The 22012-nt window shown below is 41.3% G+C and overlaps 1 protein-coding gene and 1 long non-coding RNA gene across 2 annotated transcripts in view; one reads left to right on the forward strand and one right to left on the reverse strand.

Moving 5' to 3' along the window:
* The window catches only part of LOC138972661 (uncharacterized), a 392401-nt gene that overhangs the window by 174232 nt on the left and 196157 nt on the right, over positions 1–22012 (forward strand). The gene's annotated exons all lie outside the window — the stretch shown is intronic.
* On the reverse strand, positions 11939–17386 carry LOC138972633 (uncharacterized). Its single transcript, XM_070345282.1, has 4 exons — positions 15929–17386; positions 13726–14493; positions 13109–13189; positions 11939–12952 (listed from the first exon to the last, which is right to left on the reverse strand). The coding sequence occupies exons 1-4, from the start codon at positions 16698–16700 to the stop codon at positions 12108–12110; spliced, it is 2466 nt and encodes an 821-aa protein (XP_070201383.1). The 5' UTR covers positions 16701–17386; the 3' UTR covers positions 11939–12107.

Below are 22012 nucleotides of genomic sequence, written 5' to 3' on the forward strand. Positions count from 1 at the left end.
CAATGCCCATATCCTTCTCTTGTTACCTCATCTAGCCAAAACCATTGAAGATAGAAAGACATTTATTGAACAAACTAGATGCACAACACCAGTCTTAACACGTTTTGGTCTTACATGTATATGAAAATATTGATGGCCATGGAATGGTTTGAAAAAAAAGAAGGTTTTTTCCTTCAAAACGGTCTAGGTCTGCCGGAAGTCGTATTTTTTCAAACCATTCATTTGAGAATCAATATTTTGATACATACAAGAACAAAACTTGTTAAGAATGATGTGGGGCATATTTTTTTTTCAATAAATGTCTTTCTATCTTCAACGGTTTTGGCTATATGAGCTATATGCATGCATAGGATGACCGTATTGCTTTTTTTGCGTTTTCAGGGTATGCCGCTTTGCGCCTGGTTTTTAGATATAAATAAGGACCAGGACTATAAAAAAAATTACTGTTTTTAGTTGTAACAAACTCACTTTGTTGGAAAAACATGTCCTTTGAATTGTGTGCCAACATTTATTTTGTAGAATTTGAGTGTGTAAATAGTAAATTGCTGAACACAATACTGTGAAACCTGCCATATATAAAAAGTTGGTTACACTGTACTATCTTTTTTATATTTTTTTTTATACATATAACTCACGTGTGATTGTAATTATTTCATCCACTGGGAAACCTGGTTTAGTCTCGCTACCAGTTAGACAATGGTTGGCCATAAAGGATGTGATGTAGATACCATGTAGCAAGTCATTGACTGCCTTCTGAGGGGATCGTGTATCCATCTTCTCCAGAAGATGCTTAGGTATCTGAAAGAGTGGGCCATGTGATGAAAAATTGTCACACACTTGCTCATGCATACACACATAAGCATTTCATGTCATCTGCATGTAAACATCAAGTGTAACCTTTTAAAGGCACAATCCTTCCCATGTCAACTATTTTGCTCACCTTGTGTGGTTTTTTTTTACAAGAAATACTGCCATTCCACGAGTGGGAGTTTTTGTTTTTATAATTCATTTCATTAAACAATTTCCATTCAGCATAGAAATTAGAAGTCCTGTTCAAATATTGTGTGTCCGAATGTACGTATACCGAGCAACAAAAGAAACGCGAAAAAATTCAGCAATGTTTGGTTGACAAAATATTGAATAATTCTAGAGTTAGAATTATCAAACGAAACGAAATGAAACGAAATTCATCAAGTCTTCGCAGCACGTGAATGTTTCGATCGGGTACATTATTGTTTGACTGTACTTGCTCGTGTACTACATTAACTACAAATGGCCCTTCGTGGTCGGCTGGGCGTTAAGCAAACAAACAAACATTAACTACAAGCATTTTAGTCTGGGGACTTGTGGCAGGATACTTCATATCATTGAACAAAGCACCAAACTTGGCATACATATATATACCTTTTTACATTCTCTATCGAATAAGAGGATGACACAACTGATCGATCGGACAAGGTCATGACCTTCAAACCTATACTCTTCATAAAAAGAAACGCATCAATTCTTAAAGTCTCTATACTGCCAGTTTCTGTCAGAATCAGGTTTGCAAAATGAGAAAAAGATAGCCCTTAAGTATTCCTAATGGCATGAGAGGATGACAATTTGATTAAATCATCACGGTTATACTCGTCATAAAAAAATAATGCATCATTCCCGAAAATCGCGCACAAAATTAGCACGTTAGTAAAGTGCAAAACGGAGCAAGAACACATCGTTTTTAGTATCCCCTGCGACAATTAAACACAACACGCAGTCTCAAGTTCACAGTGAAAGAAATACACCTTTCACCAAATTGTAAACTCGCGTGTTGTTCGTTTTACTCGCGAAAAGGGAAACAATGCCTACGCGACATCTTCTAAAACTTTCGCAAAACGGTAATGTTTGATGGATCCATTATCTGCTTATCAGAGTAAACAATGTATCCATTGGAAAGGTAACAAGGTCACTAAATCGCTTGACACGCGTTTTGAGTGATCATGAGCTTGATATCGCTTACCTTACTTTCCCGCAAACAACAATACAGAACTTCACGCTTGATTACGTAAACTCACTTGTAACTGCCGTCTATCTCGATGTTTATGAGGCCTGGCTGTCATTCCTGTAGCATGAGCCGCCACAGGAGCACATCACTTCCTTCTGCCTTGTTCTGAAGGCCAGTATATATGTGACCCTCCACCACGGATTGAGTCGCATGTCACCTTTGCATGATTTTCATATTTTTACATTTTCCCAAAGAGTTTTTTATGCTCTATCCAGTGGTGGAAACCGTTTTAGAAAAGAGTGAAAACTGTTTGAGTTATAAGCCTGTGACTAAGGTGACCCTCACACTGTTACCAGACACTCCCCGGACTTATATTAAGCCGCTAGCGCAGAACCGCGCGAGGTGACATGCGACTCATTTTGTTGTGGAGGGTCACATATGGCCAGTTGTGTTTCCCTCGACGGTGAGTGAAATTACCTTGAAAATGTGGGTCGTTTACTTCTCTTGTCTCCTTTCTTTGTGTTGAACATCAGAACTTCGGAAACTGTCGTTTAACTACCGCCTGGTATTTATTATTACTGCCCAATAATTATTTATTTTCTCCCGGTATTAATGTGTGTCTGGCGGAAGGTCGGCAGGTACCAGAACCCGTCGCGATATAACCTTTGTGGTTGAAAACGACGTTAAACACCAAATAAAGAAAGGTACCAGAATTGGTTATTTTTAGAATAGGAGATTCCTCATGCTTGTTCCTCTCTACAAACAATATTTGAACAAGATTTATTCTTGAAAAAGCTGCAACTCATATACTGGCCTGCAAAACCACTTACGCTCAAAGTCCGCCGTGTTATTGGTTCTCTGGAGATCGCATATCACAAACAATTCACTGTAAGCTCAGGCTATATAAGTGATCTTAATAACGATCTAGTGAGACGACACGTTGCTACAGGTGCATCTTGTGACTGCGGATTTCCGTCCGAAACCGTAAAACACTTCCTATTAGATTGTCCAAATTATCGCGAAGCACATCAAGAAACCATACATACCCTCCCTAACCACAGTATTCACCTCCCCCATCTCTAGATTTGAACAGGAACATTTATTCCATAGTACACTCGTTCATTGTTTTATGTATTAGAAATGTTTTAATCTAAAAATGTGTAATGATTAACTTGTGGGGTCCTGATTTGGCCTATTATGGTCCGCTGGACTCGAAAAGCAACAGCTAACTAACTAACTCGTTCATTGAACGTTCAGGCCGCTTTGGGCAAACCAGAATCAATGCTCCACAAACCGGACAACAACTTTAATTTCTGCACAACTCCTACCCATCCCTCTTCTTTTTATTCATTTTCTTCCCCTCCTTCCTTCCTCTTACTGTCTTTCTTTATAATGATTATGTGGCAGGCAGTATATTTTGACTTATAACTTCATTTGTTTGTGTATGACCCCAGAAGAAGCGTCCCTGATCAAACCGCTGCGCAAAAACAGCAGGTTGCAATATCCCGTAATTGTAGCGTGGGAGGAAGGGTTGGTTACTAGCACGTCTATACACCTCAAGGCCAGTTTCTCTGTCGCCCCCGATATCTGTTTGTGCGTCTCTATGGTTTCTTGTCTGTCCCCGAAGTGTCTTTTTGTCGACGTGAGCGACCGCAGCTTGTTGTTCATGTCTGTCGCGTACGACGTCCCCTCTTTGTCCTTGACAGTGTTGATGCGATAAAACATGATGGTCATGAGGCCCGGGAAGAGTTGTAAAACGTTGTCTATGGCAAAAGGGTGGCCCTCGAGGTATTTGCGTCTGTAGGTTTCTTCCACGTTAAACCCAAAGCGCACGCTCAGGTAGAAGAGCAGCTTGAGACGCACGTACTCTGCCCGTAGATCAGGCCTGACCTGGTCGTAGAGAAAGCCCCCGAACAACACGATGTTGTAAGGGCCCCTGGCGGCCACGTCGGTGTCGATGTCAACCCTGTCCCCGAGTAGGTAATTGAGCAACGCCCACTTGACGTCTGCGCTCGATTTCGTGTCCACGAGGGTAGTAAAAATCGTGTTGAACGGGGTGGTCTCGTTGGATCTCTTGAAGTAGGTGAAGATCAACGAAGACGCGTTGAGGCGCGCATATGCCGACAGGTTGTTGACGAGCGCGGCATATCCATTGTACCGGTTGACCCGCTGGACGAACGCTTCCTCGACGCTCTGGCCGGGCACGTGAACGTCCAGGTCCTTGTAGGCACGGTTGATGACCGGCCCGCAGTATTCGATGATGGTCGTTAACCACTCCGTGGGTCGCTTCACGAGCAAACCGTCTGAGTCTAGAGTGGTCTTCATGAGACCCTTGAGTTCCCATTTTTTGGGAGTGTGATAAAGTGCAGACTTTTTGGATAGAATTTGTAAATTGGCTAAAGGCGAACTGCACCCATTGTGACAATTTAAAACTGTCTAAAGAACTGGTTCTTCTTGGAGTTGCGAACAATGTAGTCACCGATAAAGCTTTTAATGTGTTAGTAATCTGTGCCAAACACCACGTATATATTTCCAAAATGAACAAAAAGACCCCTCATCTTCAGACATTTAGTAGAAATTTTAAGCAAAGATTTATTTGTGAAAAGTATAATGCAGTTGTCAATAATACAGTAGATAAATTCTACAAGGATTGGCGCCTGTATATGCATGTTTTGATGTAACCCTTAGGTTTTTCGTTTCCTAAATCCTTTTGATACTGCGACCACCAAACCCTGAACATCCCCTCCTCCCCCACCCATCCTCCCACCCCATGTGTGATGTAATTGTTCAAGTGTTCTTCTATTGTATGGTTCTGTCCCTTTGTTTAGGTGATGTCCTGTAATGTACAGTGTATACATGTAGGAAAAAAAAACTTCACAAAAAGAGAATAAAAAAAAAATATATCTATATTGTACTACGTACGTTGCAAGCCCCTGGAGCAAATTTTTGATTAGTGCTTTTGTGAACAAGAAACAATTGACAAGTGGCTCTATCCCATCACCCCCCTTCCCTCCGTCGCGATATAACCTTGATTGGTTTAAAACGACGTTAAACACCAAATAAAGAAAGAAAGAATGCTTAATTTTTTGATAAAATGGATAAATAAAATGTGTATTCTTACACATGTGTGGTTCCTACTTTTAATTCAGCAGCTTTGGTTTAAAACACGTACATTCACATGCATACACATCTAAAACAGTCTAAAAGAAAACACTGTACATGTATGTCGCGAAATGCGCTGGTTAGAGTCTTGGTATTTCCTTCTTGTGTGTGGCGGAGGATGACGAGCGACATGTTGAGCAATCTCTGCTACGTTCACATCTAGAAGCGTCTAAAAGAAAACATTGTGTGCAATTCCGAGTATGTATGTCTCAAGGTTTCTGTTGTCATATGACCGAACGAGCCGCAAAATGCGCTCGTTAGAGTCTTTGTATTTCCTTCTTTTGGGTGGTGGAGGATGACCAGCGATGTGTTGAGCAATCTCTGCTCGGCCAGCTGCTTCCTCTCTTCTGAGAACTTCCAGGAACTTCCAGAAGTTGGGGTGATGCGCTCCAACATTTGACTGGAATCTTCTGTGCCATCCCTCACAGTGGTTATTTGTCCTTGGCATATCGTCATCAGTTCTTTCGTACTGGTTCCACATTTCAGATGGGAACAGCGGGTTTCATCTCCTTGCGTTTCTTCCAACCCGCCGACCTATGTACGTGTCTTCGAGATAATCTGCCACTTGCTTCCGAATGCCGAGGTGGAATCGGTAATGGTCGACTTCGAGTTGGCAACGAAGAACTCTTTCAATCAAGTGTTCCCCGATTGTGCTGTGAAAGGATGTTTTTTTCATTTTGCGCAGAGTATTTATCGGAAGGTACAGTCGCTTGGCTATGCTACTGATTACATGGAGGACGAAGAGTTCTCTATATCTGTCGGCAAGTTGGCTGCCCTCGCATTTGTACCTACACCAGAACTTTCAGTGTGTTATGACCATCTTCAAGAAACCATCGCAGATGACCGATTTCAACAAGTGGCAGATTATCTCGAAGACACGTACATAGGTCGGCGGGTAGGAGAGAGAGAGAGAGAGAGATAAAGAAAGAGAGCGAGAGATTTATGTATTTACCTGTTTCGCCTAATTGCTCGTCTCACGTGAGCCACATGTCATTTGTGTTGCTGCCCCCTGTGACAAGCCAGACAATGCCGTCGAAAGAAGTCTTTGAGGCGGTTCCTCCGTTTCTTCAACTCGGCGCCTCAGTGAACTCCTCACTGCCATAATTTCTTCTCTGTGTGACTCAGGAAGATGGTTGTGTTCATTGACTTCCTTCTGCACCATTGTCTCAAACAAATGGATCTTGGCCTTGCAACCGCCCATCTTTCTTCTCTCACACTCCCAGCTTTGCTTTCCACCTGCCAAATCCTTCTGTTTTAAATATATGTATTTCTTGTCAACAACGCATCTTGCTCCTCTCTCTGTTGTTTTGAAATCGGCCTCTCTTTGTTGATCCATTTTGCAGAATAGTGGCAATCAAGTTGACAGTCACAGATACTGATATCGCAGATTTATCATTCACACATTCACAGATTTCACTTACAGTGGCTAACACTGCTCACTTCTCACGTGAAAATACAAATGTACGAATAATTTGTAAAGGGGTGGAAATGTTTGTGTCTAACACTGCTCACTTCTCACTGTGTCTTCTCACGTGATCATCAATTGATATAAAAAAAACATTGCTAAAAATTCACAAGGGGGGAAAAGTCACGGGTGGAAAGAGTCCCAGGGGGAAAAAGTCACGAGGGGAAATAATCCGGGTGGAAGAATTCGGGGGGATAAAGTCAGGGGGGAAAGTGCCCCGATAGGCTTCGGTGGAGATATTTATTGAAGAGACAGATTCCGGGTTCTTCGCCGCCACGCTCTTCAAACGGTTCTCGTACCTCCACTGTAACCCGAACATCAGCGAATAGAACTTGTGAGTAGCACCCAACAGAGCCTTCTCTTCTAACATGGTGTTGTGTAACACCTGCGGGTCAGAAATCGTGATCAGGAGGAGTTTACGCCTCCTCGGGACTGTCGGTAGGTCTCCGAAGCAGTGTCCGGCTCGTTTGTCCAAGCGCAAGAGACGTAATAGATTGGAAAGGATCGTCGAGAATCAACAACAAATTAAGTAGAAGTGCATTGCCAAGGCACTGCATACCCCCAGCAAAAGACCAATCGTCTGTCTCTCTCCCTCTCTGTCTCTCTCTTCTCGGTCTCTCTCTCTCTCCGTCTCTCCTCTCTGTCTCTCCTCTCTGACTCTCCTCTCTGACTCTCCTCTCCTCTCTGTCTCTCCTCTCTGACTCTCCTCTCCTCTCTGACTCTCCTCTCTGACTCTCCTCTCTCTCCTCTCTGTCTCTCCTCTCGGTCTCTCTCTTTCTCTCTCTTTCTTTCTCTCTCTGTCTCTCTGTCTCTCTCTCCTCTCTTTCTCTCTCTCTCTCTCCTCTCTTTCTATCATTACCTCTTTCTCTCTCTCGCTATCTCTCACGCACACACGCAAACACACGCACACATCCACACACACTTACGCACACAGACCAAAACAGGTGCCAACACAACAGCGCCCTCTCTTCCTCTCTCCTTACGTTGAAAAGGCAAAAAAAGGCTGAGAGAGAATATGAGACGCTTTGACACTTTATTTTCATTAGCTAATAAGAGCATAAGACAAGGTAAAACAACAAATGCTGCATCATTCATAAAAGGGGTAAAAGGATGAATGAGCAAAACATTAATAACAATAAAAACATAGCAAACTTGTTTATGAGTACGAACAAACAAACACACCGACACGAAAGCCATAGGTAAACGAAAATATCTAAGGGTAAAAAGCAAGGTATAGTATGTACACACAAAGGAAAATACTGATCCAACAGTTAACACACACTCATAAAACCAATCAATCTGCAGACCACAAATATTTAAAACCACTAAACCACTAGTCGGCGTTACCCTAGTAGGGACTAGTAGGGAAACATGTCTAAATACATATCTATACAAAAACAACAATGGCTTTAGACGAACAAACACACACACACACACACACACACACACACACATATATATATATACTTCTAGTCAAGTACGAGTTATCTTTCCATGCTCTTCAACGAAGGAGAAACGCTGGGTTAGTTCCGGTATCTTCTACATCATGGCGTCTGCACTGAAAGAAAGCTCGCTCAGAGTGTGTGGTGGTGGAAAGCAGTACTGTGTCATTTGCCATAACTATCGTGGAAAAATTATTGAAGGAAGAGTTGTCAGGCTACATAAACTTCCAACAAACAAGCAACTGAAATTGTGTCTTTCGTTCTCGTTTTGTAATTGTTTTCGTTTTCGGTATTGACACAGATTGTGTTCGATAATTCAAACTAAGTTTTCCTTGCTGTTTTTCTCCCTTTTTTTTTTCCTTTTTTTTTTTATATATATATATATTTTTTTTTTGTTGGTCTCATCTCTTTTTTCAAAAAATGTGTCGCATTGATCATAATCCGCCATGAAATTTCAGGAATGTTTATGTGAGCACTTACCATAAGTTTTAAACTTGTTGTGCTCCTTCTTAATGATGTTGTTATATTATCATGTGTCTGTTTACGAATAAAATACTGTTTAAAGGAACTGAAAAGAGCTTGGGAGCAGCGCCTACGTGTTACTCTTTCTTTTAGAAAATGACAAGATTTTGTGCAACTTGACAGAGTGACTTTCTCGTCTAGTTAATCAGATGGGTATTATTTGTTCATGTACAGGGCCGGACCCAGGGGGGGTTCCAGGGGTTCCGGAACCCCACCCCTGGAAAAAGCATGTACCTTGCTTTGAGTGGGGTTTTTTTATTATTTTTTTTTTTAAATAAATTTTGTGTGTGTCTCTAACAAATTTTATTCAATCCGATGAGAAAAAGGCCCAGAATGCACCAGATTGCACAGATTTTAACCGTTTTTCAAAAATTTTCTGGGGGAGCATGCCCCCGGACCCCCCTAGTTCGCACGCCTGCTTTGCTGGCGCGCGCTTGTGGCTTCGCCACTTCGCTGATTTGCCCCCCCAAAAAAGGAGGAACCCCCCCCCCCTCTTACAACTCATTTGGTCCGGCCCTGATGTACATAAAAGTGTAAAAGAATGTTGTTGTACAACATACTTCCTTCAATCATTAGTGCATTTTGCTCTTGTCTGTGTGAAACAGTAACAGGCACATGAGCTGTAAGAAGGACTGTAGTCTCTAGTGTCACTATAAATCTCAGTCATTGACTCTGTGTATGTCACTCATTGATGCTTACATTCCCAATGCATGGAAGACAGAAATTATAAAACTAGTATGCATGAAAACTGATGCTGGTTTGTACTCCAAATTTTTGTATCCAGTTAAAATATCAGGCATGAAAACTGAAAAATAAAAAATACTGAAAACAAAATTCGAAGGCGCGTAGCGCCAAGTTTCGCAGGCGCAAAGCGCCAAGACTTCTAGGGAGGTCCGGGGGCATGCCCCCCCGGAATTTTTTTTTTATTTCAAGGGTACAATTTGGTGCAATCTGGGGCTATCTGAGCCTTAAAATTGGATTCAAACATGGCCCCAAAACTATTTTACTAAAACTATGACCAGGAAAAAAAAAAAAAAAAAAATAAAAAAAAGGAAAAATACGGAAAATAAAAAAAATACGGTTTATTTTTTTCAAAAATACGGAAAATACGGAGAATTTTCATGCCTGAATATGTCTGAGAAGTTGAACGCAAACCAACCAGGTGTGAGCGTGTGTTGTAAGGAGTGCACTATTTTGTAACGTGGGATTATGTACATGAAATTATAAATAGGGTTTGTGTGGTGTGTATCTATGCTTTTTATGTTTTTAAGGGAAAAATATTTATTACCTGTGTGTGATTACATTTTGTTTTTTATTCACAGTTGGCTGAAATATTTGCCGAGGAACGACAATGCAGTGTATTATATAATTATATATGTATTCAAAGAATAAAGACATGATGAATCTGAAGCTTGATGAATGACTTGTTTTACAGATAATCACACACACTTCAACAGACGCAGTTGATACAGTTTGGGTTTTATTTATCTAAAACATATACAAACAATAGCAGTTTAACAAAGTTGCTAAACAATGTAAAGTAAAACAACTGAAGTAACATTAAAGAGCCATGAACTGGTAATGTGAAACTGCTCTTAGGCTAATGTCAGATGGAGCTCGCAAAACACGAAACAAAAGCCGAACAAAAGCAAAACATGGTGCTTTTGTGTGTTTTGCTTTTGTTCGGCTTTTCAAGTGTTTCGTGTTTTGCGAGCTCCGTCTGACATTAGCCTTAGACAACACGCACATCCAGTTAACAACAATAAATGCATGACTACCAAGCATCAAAAGGACTCACTGATTCACGCACAAATTCCGCGTGTGCTCAATAATTATTGATAACATTTAACACATAGGCTACAAGTTCGTGACACTGACAGTCGAAGTGGTCTGTCAAATGCTAACTTGAATCATTTGTTTCCACAGCATTATCGACAGCATCCTTGCCATCTTTTCGCAGCTGAAACGTGCCTCTTGCTCTGCGCACTAATTCTTCTTTTTTCCACTGACAAGTTGGCCATGTTTCCGAAGAAAATCTTTCAATTCTTTCACGTTCATGCGCTCGACTGCCGCCTCTATCTTAACCGGAACTTACCGAACCAAAGGGACGAAACTCGTGCACACCTCCGGCCTCGCTAGTGAGAAAGAGCTATAGACTACACACGCACACGTGTAAATCCACGCGTATACATATATGTACACGCAACCCGATTTAAATGAGAAGACCATCCAGTCCAACATTTGCATATGTAAAAATTACATTATTCATCATTTCAGCTTGACTCATCTAGTTTCTTTTTGCGCATGTTTAGTGCCTTAGAAATAAATTGTGCAGTTGCTTGAGTACACTTTCTTCATCCAGGGCTAGGATACGGGTTACAGCTTCCATTGAGGCTGGTTCAGAACAACTTTTTAACACGTTACACTTTGCACGGATATCAGCATAGGCTGTACAGGGGAAAAGAAAGTGTACCTCGTCTTCACAGCCTCCATCACACATCGGGCATGCACTGTCGCGTGCCTGTTGTATTAAAAACCACTGAGCATTGCTCCTCAGCCCACAGGCTCTTAACCGAAATCTAGCAAGCGCATCTCTTTTCCATTTGTTTGCTATACATAATATGTACTTTGTTTGCTATACATAATATGTACTTCTCAGGCTACCCCCCGCGGGTTAGGGGGAGTCCCATATTGGTTGGGACTAGAAAGAATTTACCCGATGCTACCCAGCATGTCGTAAAAGGCGACTAACGGTTCTGTTTCTTCTCTTCTTTTGTCTTATTTCTGCCTTACCAGTCCTTTCACCTATATTTCCGTCCAAGAAAACTCTCCCTACTATTCCCTGCAGTTTTCCAATTCTTTTCTTGTTGTCTTATTTCTACCTGACTGGATCCATCACCTTTATTTCACTTACCAAAAGTCTTCTTTTCAACATCCTTATTTCTCTGCACCCCGCATGTCGTATGAGGCGACTAACGGATTCTGTTTCTCCTTTTACCCTTGTTAAGTGGTTCTTGTATAGAATATAGTCAATGTTTGTAAAGATTTTAGTCAAGCAGTATGTAAGAAATGTTTAGTCCTTTGTACTGGAAACTTGCATTCTCCCAGTAAGGTCATATATGTCACAGTAGAAACTAGAATTCAGTAGGATCCGGAATCCTACTAGTAGAGACTGGAATCTCAGTTTCTACTAGTAGATACTGGAATTCCAGTCTCAACTGGACTTTTTCAAGTTCAAACTGGAATTCCAGTATCTACTAGTAGATACCGGAATTCCACTTACAACTGGATTTTTTCCAGTTGAAAGTGGAATTCCGATATCTACTAGTAGAAACTGGAATTCCAGTTTCAACTAACAGCCAGTTCATGTTGGAATTCAGTTCAAATTGGAATTTCGCGATGGAGATGAATGTAGTTTCTTTTTTGTTTAAAATGAACAGTTGACTACTTTATTGAAAGCAAATCCATTGTTTAAAAAGACCCAACACCACAAACTGCATAGTCAAATCAATGAAAATCACATCAGACAACTTCAGGACATGTTCTTGCATTTCTTGCTGTGCGGGTGGCATTTGGTGCCACATGCAAGTTTGGCATCTTTGCACGGACACCTCTTTGTCATGCACGCGCCTGTGCACGTACAGACGGACCTGGCGACAGCTCCACGGTTTTGCCAACCAGTTGATGACCTGGAGGCTTGAATGAGGGACACTTCCTTAAGAGTCTGTGGGTTTACCACATTGAGATGTGGGAGGACCACACTGCTCATGTCCACAAGCTCCACCCCCCGAAACCAGTTTTTAACAATTCCAGTCGGGCAATACACCCGATAGACAGAATCACCGCCCCTCATCTTTGATTCCAGAATCTTGCAGGTCAAGAGCCGCACGTCAGTGTTGGTCCTGTCGGCACTGTGGATTTTCACTCCGACAGTGTGCCCGTTTTGGAATGATTGGGTCACGTCTTTTACCTTCTTTTGGTACCTCGTGTCTTGACGTCTGGCAGCCTTCAAATAGTTATTTCTGGCAACAAGTCGCTTCTCCTTGTGAGCCGTGTTCCCTTCTTCATTTTGCACTGTTGCAGTGCGTTTCCACAACACAAACTGTCCTACTTCTAATGGTTCATTCATAGGGTTGGCAATTGTAGGCACATGTGTAGGAACGAACACTTCGTCAACAGAAAACACAGCATGAGTGGTTTTAGTCACTTTCACACCATGCACAACGTCAAGATTTGTGTGCTCTGTGCCAGAACAAACGATGACGTTGTCGCTCAAAAGAAGATACTCCTTTCCTCGCTTGTGGCTGGTACAGGTAGTAGATGATGTACTTGGTGAATCCACGTTTTCTACAATGCCGAGAGAAGAACCACCAGCACCTGTGAAACAAACAAATTAAAATCGTCTACGCTGGTGTGAAAACCAAGAAAGGTGGTGTAAGGGTTAACCTGTTAACATCTTCAAACTAGTCTTTATAAATTGATAGAAAATATGGCACATTGAAAGTGTGTTGAGGGAAGTGTGAAGAAACTTACCAGTGGCATGCTGCTCAGGAGTGCTGAGAGAAGGTCCGAGAGGATCCTGAAAGTTGACTGCTTCTGAAGAACGGTCAGCACCTGTGAAACAAATAAAATGCAGTTGTATTTGCAACAGACATTTGCAGTCATTCTTCTTCTTCTCTGTTGGGAAATGTGACATGATAATGTGGCATGTATGTGTACACATTAATCACTGTGTACTAGTGTTTCGACGTTGAAGTGATACAGGAAGAAATTCTGAATAATTCATTGCAAAAACATACACTTGACCCATTTTGACAGGAAAGTTTTTTTTGAAAGTTGACTGCTTCTGAAGAACGGTCAGCACCTGTGAAACAAATGAACTGTAGTTGTATTTGCATCAAATCTGCCATTAATCCCCAGAGTCATTAACCCTTGCCAGTGCACCTCCCGTCTCCTGCATTGTCTATCATTATCAAAATTGTGTTCATCATTAGTTTGTTATGGCTGCAAAAGGGTTAATGTAATGGAATGTTACTCCTATTAATACGACTAATACAGTAATGGGCGTCAACTAGTCCAATGGTTGCATGGCCAATATCTCTAAAACACAAGATTTTTAAAACCAATTCAGATAGAAGCATACCACATACCAGCAGTTGAAGGTCCGGGAGTTGGCAAAGAATTGTTGACTGGCTGCAGAACTGTATCAAAGACCACTTCACTCCACACAGTGATTCTCTCGTCGTCCTCGCAGCTGATGTCACTCTGGCTCCCTGACTGCACAACTGCACTTCTCTGACTCACGGCTGTGTCTTCTTGACTCAGAACTACACGCCCCACATTGTCCAGCCACACTGACTGCACGACTGCACCATCATGATTCAATGACTCAACGACTGCACCTTCCTGACTCAATGACTCGACGACTGCACCTTCCTGACTCAATGACTCGACGACTGCACCTTCCTGACTCAATGACTCAACGACTGCATCTTCCTCACTCACTGACTGCACGACTGCACCTTCCTGACTCAATGACTCGACGACTGCACCTTCCTGACTCAATGACTCGACGACTGCACCTTCCTGACTCAATGACTCAATGACTGCATCTTCCTCACTCACTGACTGCACGACTGCACCTTCCTGCCTCATTGTGGGAAGCATAACAAGCAGATCATTTGGCAAATCTTCTTCACGCACAATACCCTGAGCTGCAAATTCCTCCCAAACAGCTTGGTCCGAACGTGGTTTCTGACCAAATACAAGTTCATACGGTGTTGTCCCAGTTGCACTTGAAACTGATGTGTTGATTGAGTGAACCACAGACTTTAATCCCCTGCTCCATTGTGGGCCATTGGTATCCATCCATTTGCCTAGTTTCAATTGTAGGTCTCCGTTCCCCCTCTCAATGCACCCTGCACACAGTGAAGCAATCCCAGTTGGATACTGTCACCTTAAATAGAGGCCTTTTCAAGCCTAGGCCACTGCACTATGTCTGTAGCCCATATTTCAGGTTGTAAAGCTGATTTATAAAGCTGCTAGAGCAGTTTTAATTTGAGAAGTCGAGTGTATCATTCATCGAAAGGTTCATGGTACTGTCACAGTACCATTAAAGGGGTATGAAAGACCTAAACCGGAAGTAGAATTCCTTGAACGGCAGCTGATACATTACTCTATGAACTCTCATTATCCAGAAAATTAAGCCTGAAAGCCTGGTATTCGCTGAGAAACATCGGAAAACGCAAAATCAAAATAAACAATCCTTATCCGGAAGTGGTAAAAAAACAACGTTTTATTATCAAAAGGGAAGTGTGGCTTCGCGTCGGACATTGAGTTGGAATCTTCCAGGCTTCTCCCATCACATGGGATGATAAGATTCAGCCTTTAGGACCACTTCCGGATAATAATTGTTTAATTTGATTTTGAGTTTTCCGATGTTTCTGAAGTAATACTGGACTTACAGGCTTGAAACTTTGGATAATGAGAGTTGATAAGGTAATGTATCAGCTGCCGTTCAAAGATTTCTACTTCCGGTTTAGGTCTTTCATACCCCTTTAAGTGCCATGACCATTTCGACCATTTGGTATCAATTGAACCGTTATGGTGTGTAGTTTTTGAAAAGTGATGTAGTTGCAGCACTTTAGTACAACATGCCAAATGAACCCCTTGTTGCCCCAAAACGTCAAAATTTTGAAAAGTTCACTCATTCCCCTAATTTTTAAAAATGGCACTGTGTATTTCACTTTAAATGCAGTTAGACAGGCTTAGGAGATCAAACAGACCCAAATCGGTAACGTTGGATAACATATCGTTAATTTTGAAGAAAAAATAAGTTGGAAAAATGAAAATGTTGTACTAAAGTGCTGCAACTGCGACATTAGTTTTCAAAACCTGGACATCATAGCGGTTCAGTTCATACCCATTTTAGCTTGTTATACCGCCAGTAAAAAAAAAAATCACAATCACAATCACCACTATGGAAATTTTAGATTAGACCTATTGCGTTAAATTTCGGTTTCATATTCCATGTTACCACAGGTAGGTCTGCCTCATTAACCCTTTCACTGCCGGGGTGTTTCAATTCAATGTCAGTAAAATGTGAAAAATGATCCGATTACGAAAAAAGCTGAATGTTTATCTTTTGACAGATGCAACAGACAAAACATGTTACCACCGGTAGGTCTGCCTCATTAACCCTTTCACTGCCGGGGTGTTTCAATGCATGGTCACTCTTCGACAAGAATGTTTTCTCTAACTGGCTAGAGTGCAGGACGGGTATACCCGTCTTGTAGGCACTGTAAGGGTTAATTTTCATTTCTGAAAAAAATACAAATAAAAACGAACACTTACCCTGACTTTCAGGATGTCTTGGGCGTCCATGGATGATCACTGTTCCAGGCCACAGATCACACACTTCACGTATCACGTTCGCCGTGAATTCTCTGCCATTGTCACTCTGCAGGAGGCGTGGTGGTCCAAAGGTGCAGAATTGGTCGAACAGATGACCTGCTACCTCTGCTGCAGTCTTGGATTCCAAGGGATAGGCCCAAGAAAACTTCGAAAAACAGTCCCTTGCATGCAGGATCCATTTAAAGTCCCTGTCAGGCCTGCTGCGGAAGTCAATGAGGTCGATTTGGACTCTGAGTAGAAAAGACAGATTGATCATTGCCTTTCCAGATGGAAGTGATTTCACCACCTGGCGCTGCCTGCAGCTGGGACAGGTCTTCAGGAACACACTGACTGCTGAGTGGTGGACTCCTGCGTAGTTTGCTTTGATTTCCGCCCACGTTTTATCCCTTCCCCCATGGCCAACATGAACGTGACATCGCGCAATTGTCGCAAACAATTCCTCTCTGGTCACAACCGGGCAGTTGGTTTTCTGGCAACATAGCATTGTCCTTGCCCCCACAACTTGTAATTTATAATGCTTTGCACACCTGTACTTGAATTTGGCACCTTCTGGACATTGCTGGCCCTTGTTCAGTTGCAGAGCTTTCACTATTTTTGTGTACTTCTCTTGGGCAATGCAGAAACATTCTCGTTTGCTGTCATCAAGACTCCGTATGTGTGCTTCTAAAAGAGAATAAAACAGAGTTTTCTGATCCTCTGACTCGGACTCCATCTTCAATCTTGACTGCTGTCTGTCACTGACACTTCACTCTGATCAACTGATCAAGACTCACTGTGAATAGAAGGGCCTCGGTTGTTCCATATTACTCTGGCTGGAGAACATTGGTCACTTTATTTGCAACAACAACTCAGATTCACGTGAAGAAGTCATTGTCACATCTAAGCTTTGTTTTCAAGTTGAACCCTCTCTGTGGATATGATCCCAGTTTCTTTTTCAGTTTTCAAATAATTCCAATTTCCATATTACTCTGGCTGGAGAACATTGGTCACTTTATTTGCAACAACAACTCAGATTCACGTGAAGAAGTCATTGTCACATCTAAGCTTTGTTTTCAAGTTGAACCCTCTCTGTGGATATGATCCCAGTTTCTTTTTCAGTTTTCAAATAATTCCAATTTAAACTGAATTCCAACATGAACTGGCTGTTAGTTGAAACTGGAATTCCAGTTTCTACTAGTAGATATCGGAATTCCACTTTCAACTGGAAAAAATCCAGTTGTAAGTGGAATTCCGGTATCTACTAGTAGATACTGGAATTCCAGTTTGAACTTGAAAAAGTCCAGTTGAGACTGGAATTCCAGTATCTACTAGTAGAAACTGAGATTCCAGTCTCTACTAGTAGGATTCCGGATCCTACTGAATTCTAGTTTCCCCTGTGACATATTGTACTAAGTTGCAAGCCCCTGGAGCAAGTTTTTGATTAGTGCTTTTGTGAACAAGAAACACTTAACAAGTGGCTCTATCCCATCTCCCCCCCCCCCCCTTTCCCCTATCCCATCTCCCCCCTTTCCCTCGTCGCGATATAACCTTCGTGGTTGAAAACGACGTTAAACACCAAATAAAGAAAGAAAGAAAGACTTCTCAGGCTGAAAAACGTTTTTAAAAGAATAAAACCATTGATACTTCTCGTTTGTCTCCATTTCCCAATGCCAGTTTTGTTTATACATACAAATCAGTCGATCTTTAAACTGGGAAACATTGTTTGTTCTTCATCATTCGAGATGGTAGTGAAAAGCGGAATTTCGAGTTTTAATCGCCAGAGAAAAACGTAACGGAGTGGCTAACGGCACGATATCGTTTGGCTAGCAAATATATGCTAGCGGCACGATATCGGATATAAAGCAAATTCGAGGGCTTGGATGCTAGCGAAACGATATCGTACGCGAAGCAACTGTGAGAGCTTGGATGCTAGCGAAACGATATCGGATCCTTTCTTGTTCTCATTGTTGTTGTTCTCACAATCAACATTTTCATTGGCATAGGCATAGGCATTTTTTGTTGTTGTTGAGTTGAGCATTTATTTCCGTCACTTCCGGTTTATGAGAAAAATGTTCCGATCCCAGCGCGGCTCTCTCTCTCTCTCCCACCTCCTGCACCCCTCCCTCTCCTCACATTGAGTTTCTCTGCCTCCTTGACATGTGTGTGTGTGTGTGTCATGGATGTGGGTGTATGTACGTCCGTCTCTCTCTCTCTCTCTCTCTCTCTCTCTCTCTCTCTCTCTCTCTCTCTCTCTCTCAGACTCTCTCTCTTTCTCTTTCGTTGTTAATATTGGTGTGTGTGTGTTTTAGTGAGTGTGTGTATGTGCGATGGTGTGTGTGAGTGTTTGTGAGTGTTTGTGCGTGTAGATAGAAATCCGATTGTGCAGTGGAATGAATGTTTGAGAAAATGCAACACTTGGTACCATGAAGCATGCATACATGCCACCAGCCATCCTCAAATTTGTTTCACATGCCATACTTCAATTTGATTTATAAACATGATTTGTTAACAGGGTTCCTAGATTTCTTGTTTCTTGATGCATCAATTACAAAGTACACTGAAGTGCTGCAAGTGTTAATGTTCATTGAAACATCTTGCGTCAGATTAAATCTTAATTCATTTTATACTTCTTTTAACCTGTTTATATTGTTCGGATCTTCAGATTAAATCTTAATTCCTTTTATACTTCTTTTAACCTGTTTATTTGTTATTTCCAAATTATATGTTTACTCTTAAAGGGGCAGCTTGCACATTGTTGCAACATGGACACATCAATTTAAACATCTTGCGTCATAGTATTATTGTTTGGCTCTACACATTGTGATCAACACTTTGATGTTGCTAATTCTGTGATTTCGACTTTACTATTATTGTTCGGCTCTTCAGATTAAATCTTAATTCATTTTATACTTCTTTTCACCTGTTTATATTGTTCGGATCTTCAGATTAAATCTTAATTCATTTTATACTTCTTTTAACCTGTTTATATTGTTCGGATCTTCAGATTAAATCTTAATTCCTTTTATACTTCTTTTAACCTGTTTATTTGTTATTTCCAAATTATATGTTTACTCTTAAAGGGGCAGCTTGCACATTGTTGCAACATGGACACATCAATTTAAACATCTTGCGTCATAGTATTATTGTTCGGCTCTACACATTGTGATCAAGACTTTGATGTTGCTAATTCTGTGATTTCGACTTTACTATTATTGTTGGGATCTTCAGATTAAATCTTAATTCATTTTATACTTCTGGTAACCTGTTTATATTGTTCGGATCTTCAGATTAAATCTTAATTCATTTTGTACTTCTTTTAACCTGTTTATATTGTTCGGATCTTCAGATTAAATCTTAATTCCTTTTATACTTCTTTTAACCTGTTTATTTGTGTGTGTGTGTGTGTGTGTGTGTGTGTGTGTGTGTGTGTGTGTGTGTGTGTGTGTGTGTGTGTGTGTGTGTGTAAGATCTGCGGATCAATAACACCAGCAAAAACAATAATTGACCTCTAAACAATAAAATACACACCCCCCAATACATTTGTTTGGGGGCTATGGTCCCCCCTGCTCCGCCGTCAGTGCTGTACGAGTTGGATCCCACTTTTTACTGGGGGTATAATAATAATAATACTGTTATTTTTATAGCAGGATAAACCAGAGTTTTAAGGCTACGGTCTCATCCAGCTTTACAAATCCACACACACACAAAATAATAGATAAATAAAATATATACATATATAAGAGATATAAAAATCAAACATACACATATCGCGGGATTCACCAAGACACCATGTGAAGTACGTCATACATTACTAAAGTGACGTGACCGCTGAGGATGTATGACGTACACTACACTCTTGCCTGGTTATCGATCGTAGGATACAAGTTCAAAGTGTTTTCGTGATTCGTGTCGTTAGCATATTTGCTGGTTGAAGACCAAGCGAAACGATATCGTGCCGCTAGCATATATTTGCTAGCCAAACGATATCGTGCCGTTAGCAGCCTAACCAAACGATATCGTGCCGCTAGCATATATTTGCTAGCCAAACGATATCGTGCCGTTAGCAGCGGCCAAAACGTAAACACTGAATCAGTGAATGCGAGCGATCAACATCGTTTTCGAAGCTACTGGGTATTTCTCTTTGTTGCTCCCAGTGATGAATTCGAAGTTAATACTAGCAATAAGTATTTCTAATGAACCCGATCAAACCGTTTGTTTACTTTAGCATAAGAAACAGAGAATACTAAATGGCTCGCTGTGTCGTACAAGATTTACACGAGTTGATTTTTTAAATATTGAACTGCGATCGAAAGTAAGCTGTTCACTATTTGAAAAAGCAACAAGTGTAAATCTGGTACAACACAGCGAGCCATTTAGTATTCTGTTTATCCTACATACTGTACTTACGTGTATTTTACTGAAAACGCTTGTTTTGGAACCTCGATCTCTTCTAAAGCCTCGTGCAATCTATTACGTCAAAGCAAAGAAACGGCACTCTGAAAGTGTGGCGTGACGTGTTAGTTCTAAAAATTCATCGAGGGTAATTAGCGAGCGCAATTTTTTTTCTATAATGACGTTTGTCTCGGTGACTTTGGCATCATAAGCAGTGGAAAAACAGGTCCCTGCCAGACTTGCTTGACATGACCTCATTTACATGATATACACACGTGTGATTTGAACGATTATTATCTCACGGGTGTCTCTCTCACGTATGTAGGATAAATGGTATCATTTTCACGAGTTTTCATTCACAAACACCTGGTAAATAAATCTCATGTTCCCCATGCAATAACTCGGTGGTGAATGGGTTTGAGCTTTCATGTGAAACGTGGATTGTCAAAGTAAAAGCCAATCAGGCTGATTGTTTGATGTGTGGAACCATCGTGGCTTTGGATTTGTGTTTCCGAGGACAACGATTGTAAGCATTCACTCTCAAAGACCCAATCAATGTTGATAATTACCGTGGCGACTCATGGTCAATTTGCAACTTATCTCTGTAATCGCAAAATCCACAACGAAAAGTCATAAACACTTAAAAGAAAAGAAATATGCTCACTAAAAGAAAAGAAATATGCTCAACACTTACTGAATTCACAGGTATGATCGCAGCTCTGTACATTTTCAGACTGGAAGAAAAGCGTCAACAAGCTACGTTTGACGTCACATACACGTTTGACGTGTTATCTCGTGCTACTGTGACGATGCTTTGTGGCCCGGAGTTGGATTCTAAAAATTCGTCTCCCTGTGGGTTATTGTGCATTTTGTTGCACAACCAAAATGATGACAAAAACGATGTTTGGTAGCTTGTTGTCAGACCAGCACTTTGTTGTTGGTCCTCGGGGAGCACATATCAAAACAGTGGAGGCGAATTCAGTATTAGAGCTCACAGTCCTGTGTTATAGCTGCCTTGTTTTGTTTAGCGTGTGCTGACAAAACACTAGCCCCTGCTCGTCAAGCGTTAAACGGTTTGTCTTTCGCCGCTAGCCTGCAGGCGAGTTGGCGTTGTTTATCTCTGGTGGCCACTGTTTATAATTCAGAATCTCGGAACCGAGTCTCAGTAAAAACTCTTGGAGAAGTCTGCAAAGCGAAGACCAGAGCTTTTTTGCTATGTATGTGGGGGTTTTGCAGACGACATTTTGAAGCATACGCGTTGCCATGACTGCATCAAAATGTTGTATTAAAAACTTCCATAAAGTATCTCAGTTGCACATTTTAGCAAGGTCAATCATTATGCTAATTTAAAATCGCTTCAAGCACTTATTGATTAAAACCAAAACTGTGAAATATAATCTGCTAACACTTTCTTTTATCTATCTAGAGAGTATTGCCAGGATGGTCACGTGCTTCCGTCTTAAATAAACGGGATTATGTATGCCACAGTATGGATGAACCGAGTTGCATTCACTGAAGTGGCCGTAACACAGGTTAAATAGCAATCTGTTTAACAGAGCTCTGTAAAGCACACAATCTCCCCCCCCCCCCCTCCCCAGCCCCCCAAACAGATTAACAAAATAAAAGAAGATGATTTTAGAAACAGCAGCCGGA

The sequence above is a fragment of the Littorina saxatilis genome, linkage group LG8, assembly GCF_037325665.1.
Source record: "Littorina saxatilis isolate snail1 linkage group LG8, US_GU_Lsax_2.0, whole genome shotgun sequence".
NCBI classification, from domain to species: domain Eukaryota; kingdom Metazoa; phylum Mollusca; class Gastropoda; order Littorinimorpha; family Littorinidae; genus Littorina; species Littorina saxatilis.

Excerpts from the sequence above, each read along its gene's own strand:
- LOC138972633 (XM_070345282.1), bottom strand. The coding sequence starts at position 16,700 with ATGGAGTCCGAGTCAGAGGATCAGAAAACTCTGTTTTATTCTCTTTTA. Across the intron at positions 14,494-15,928 it reads AAGACATCCTGAAAGTCAGG|GGTGCATTGAGAGGGGGAAC; the intron begins GTAAGTGTTCGT and ends CACTGTGTGCAG. Across the intron at positions 12,953-13,108 it reads TCCTGAGCAGCATGCCACTG|GTGCTGGTGGTTCTTCTCTC; the intron begins GTAAGTTTCTTC and ends TTTGTTTCACAG.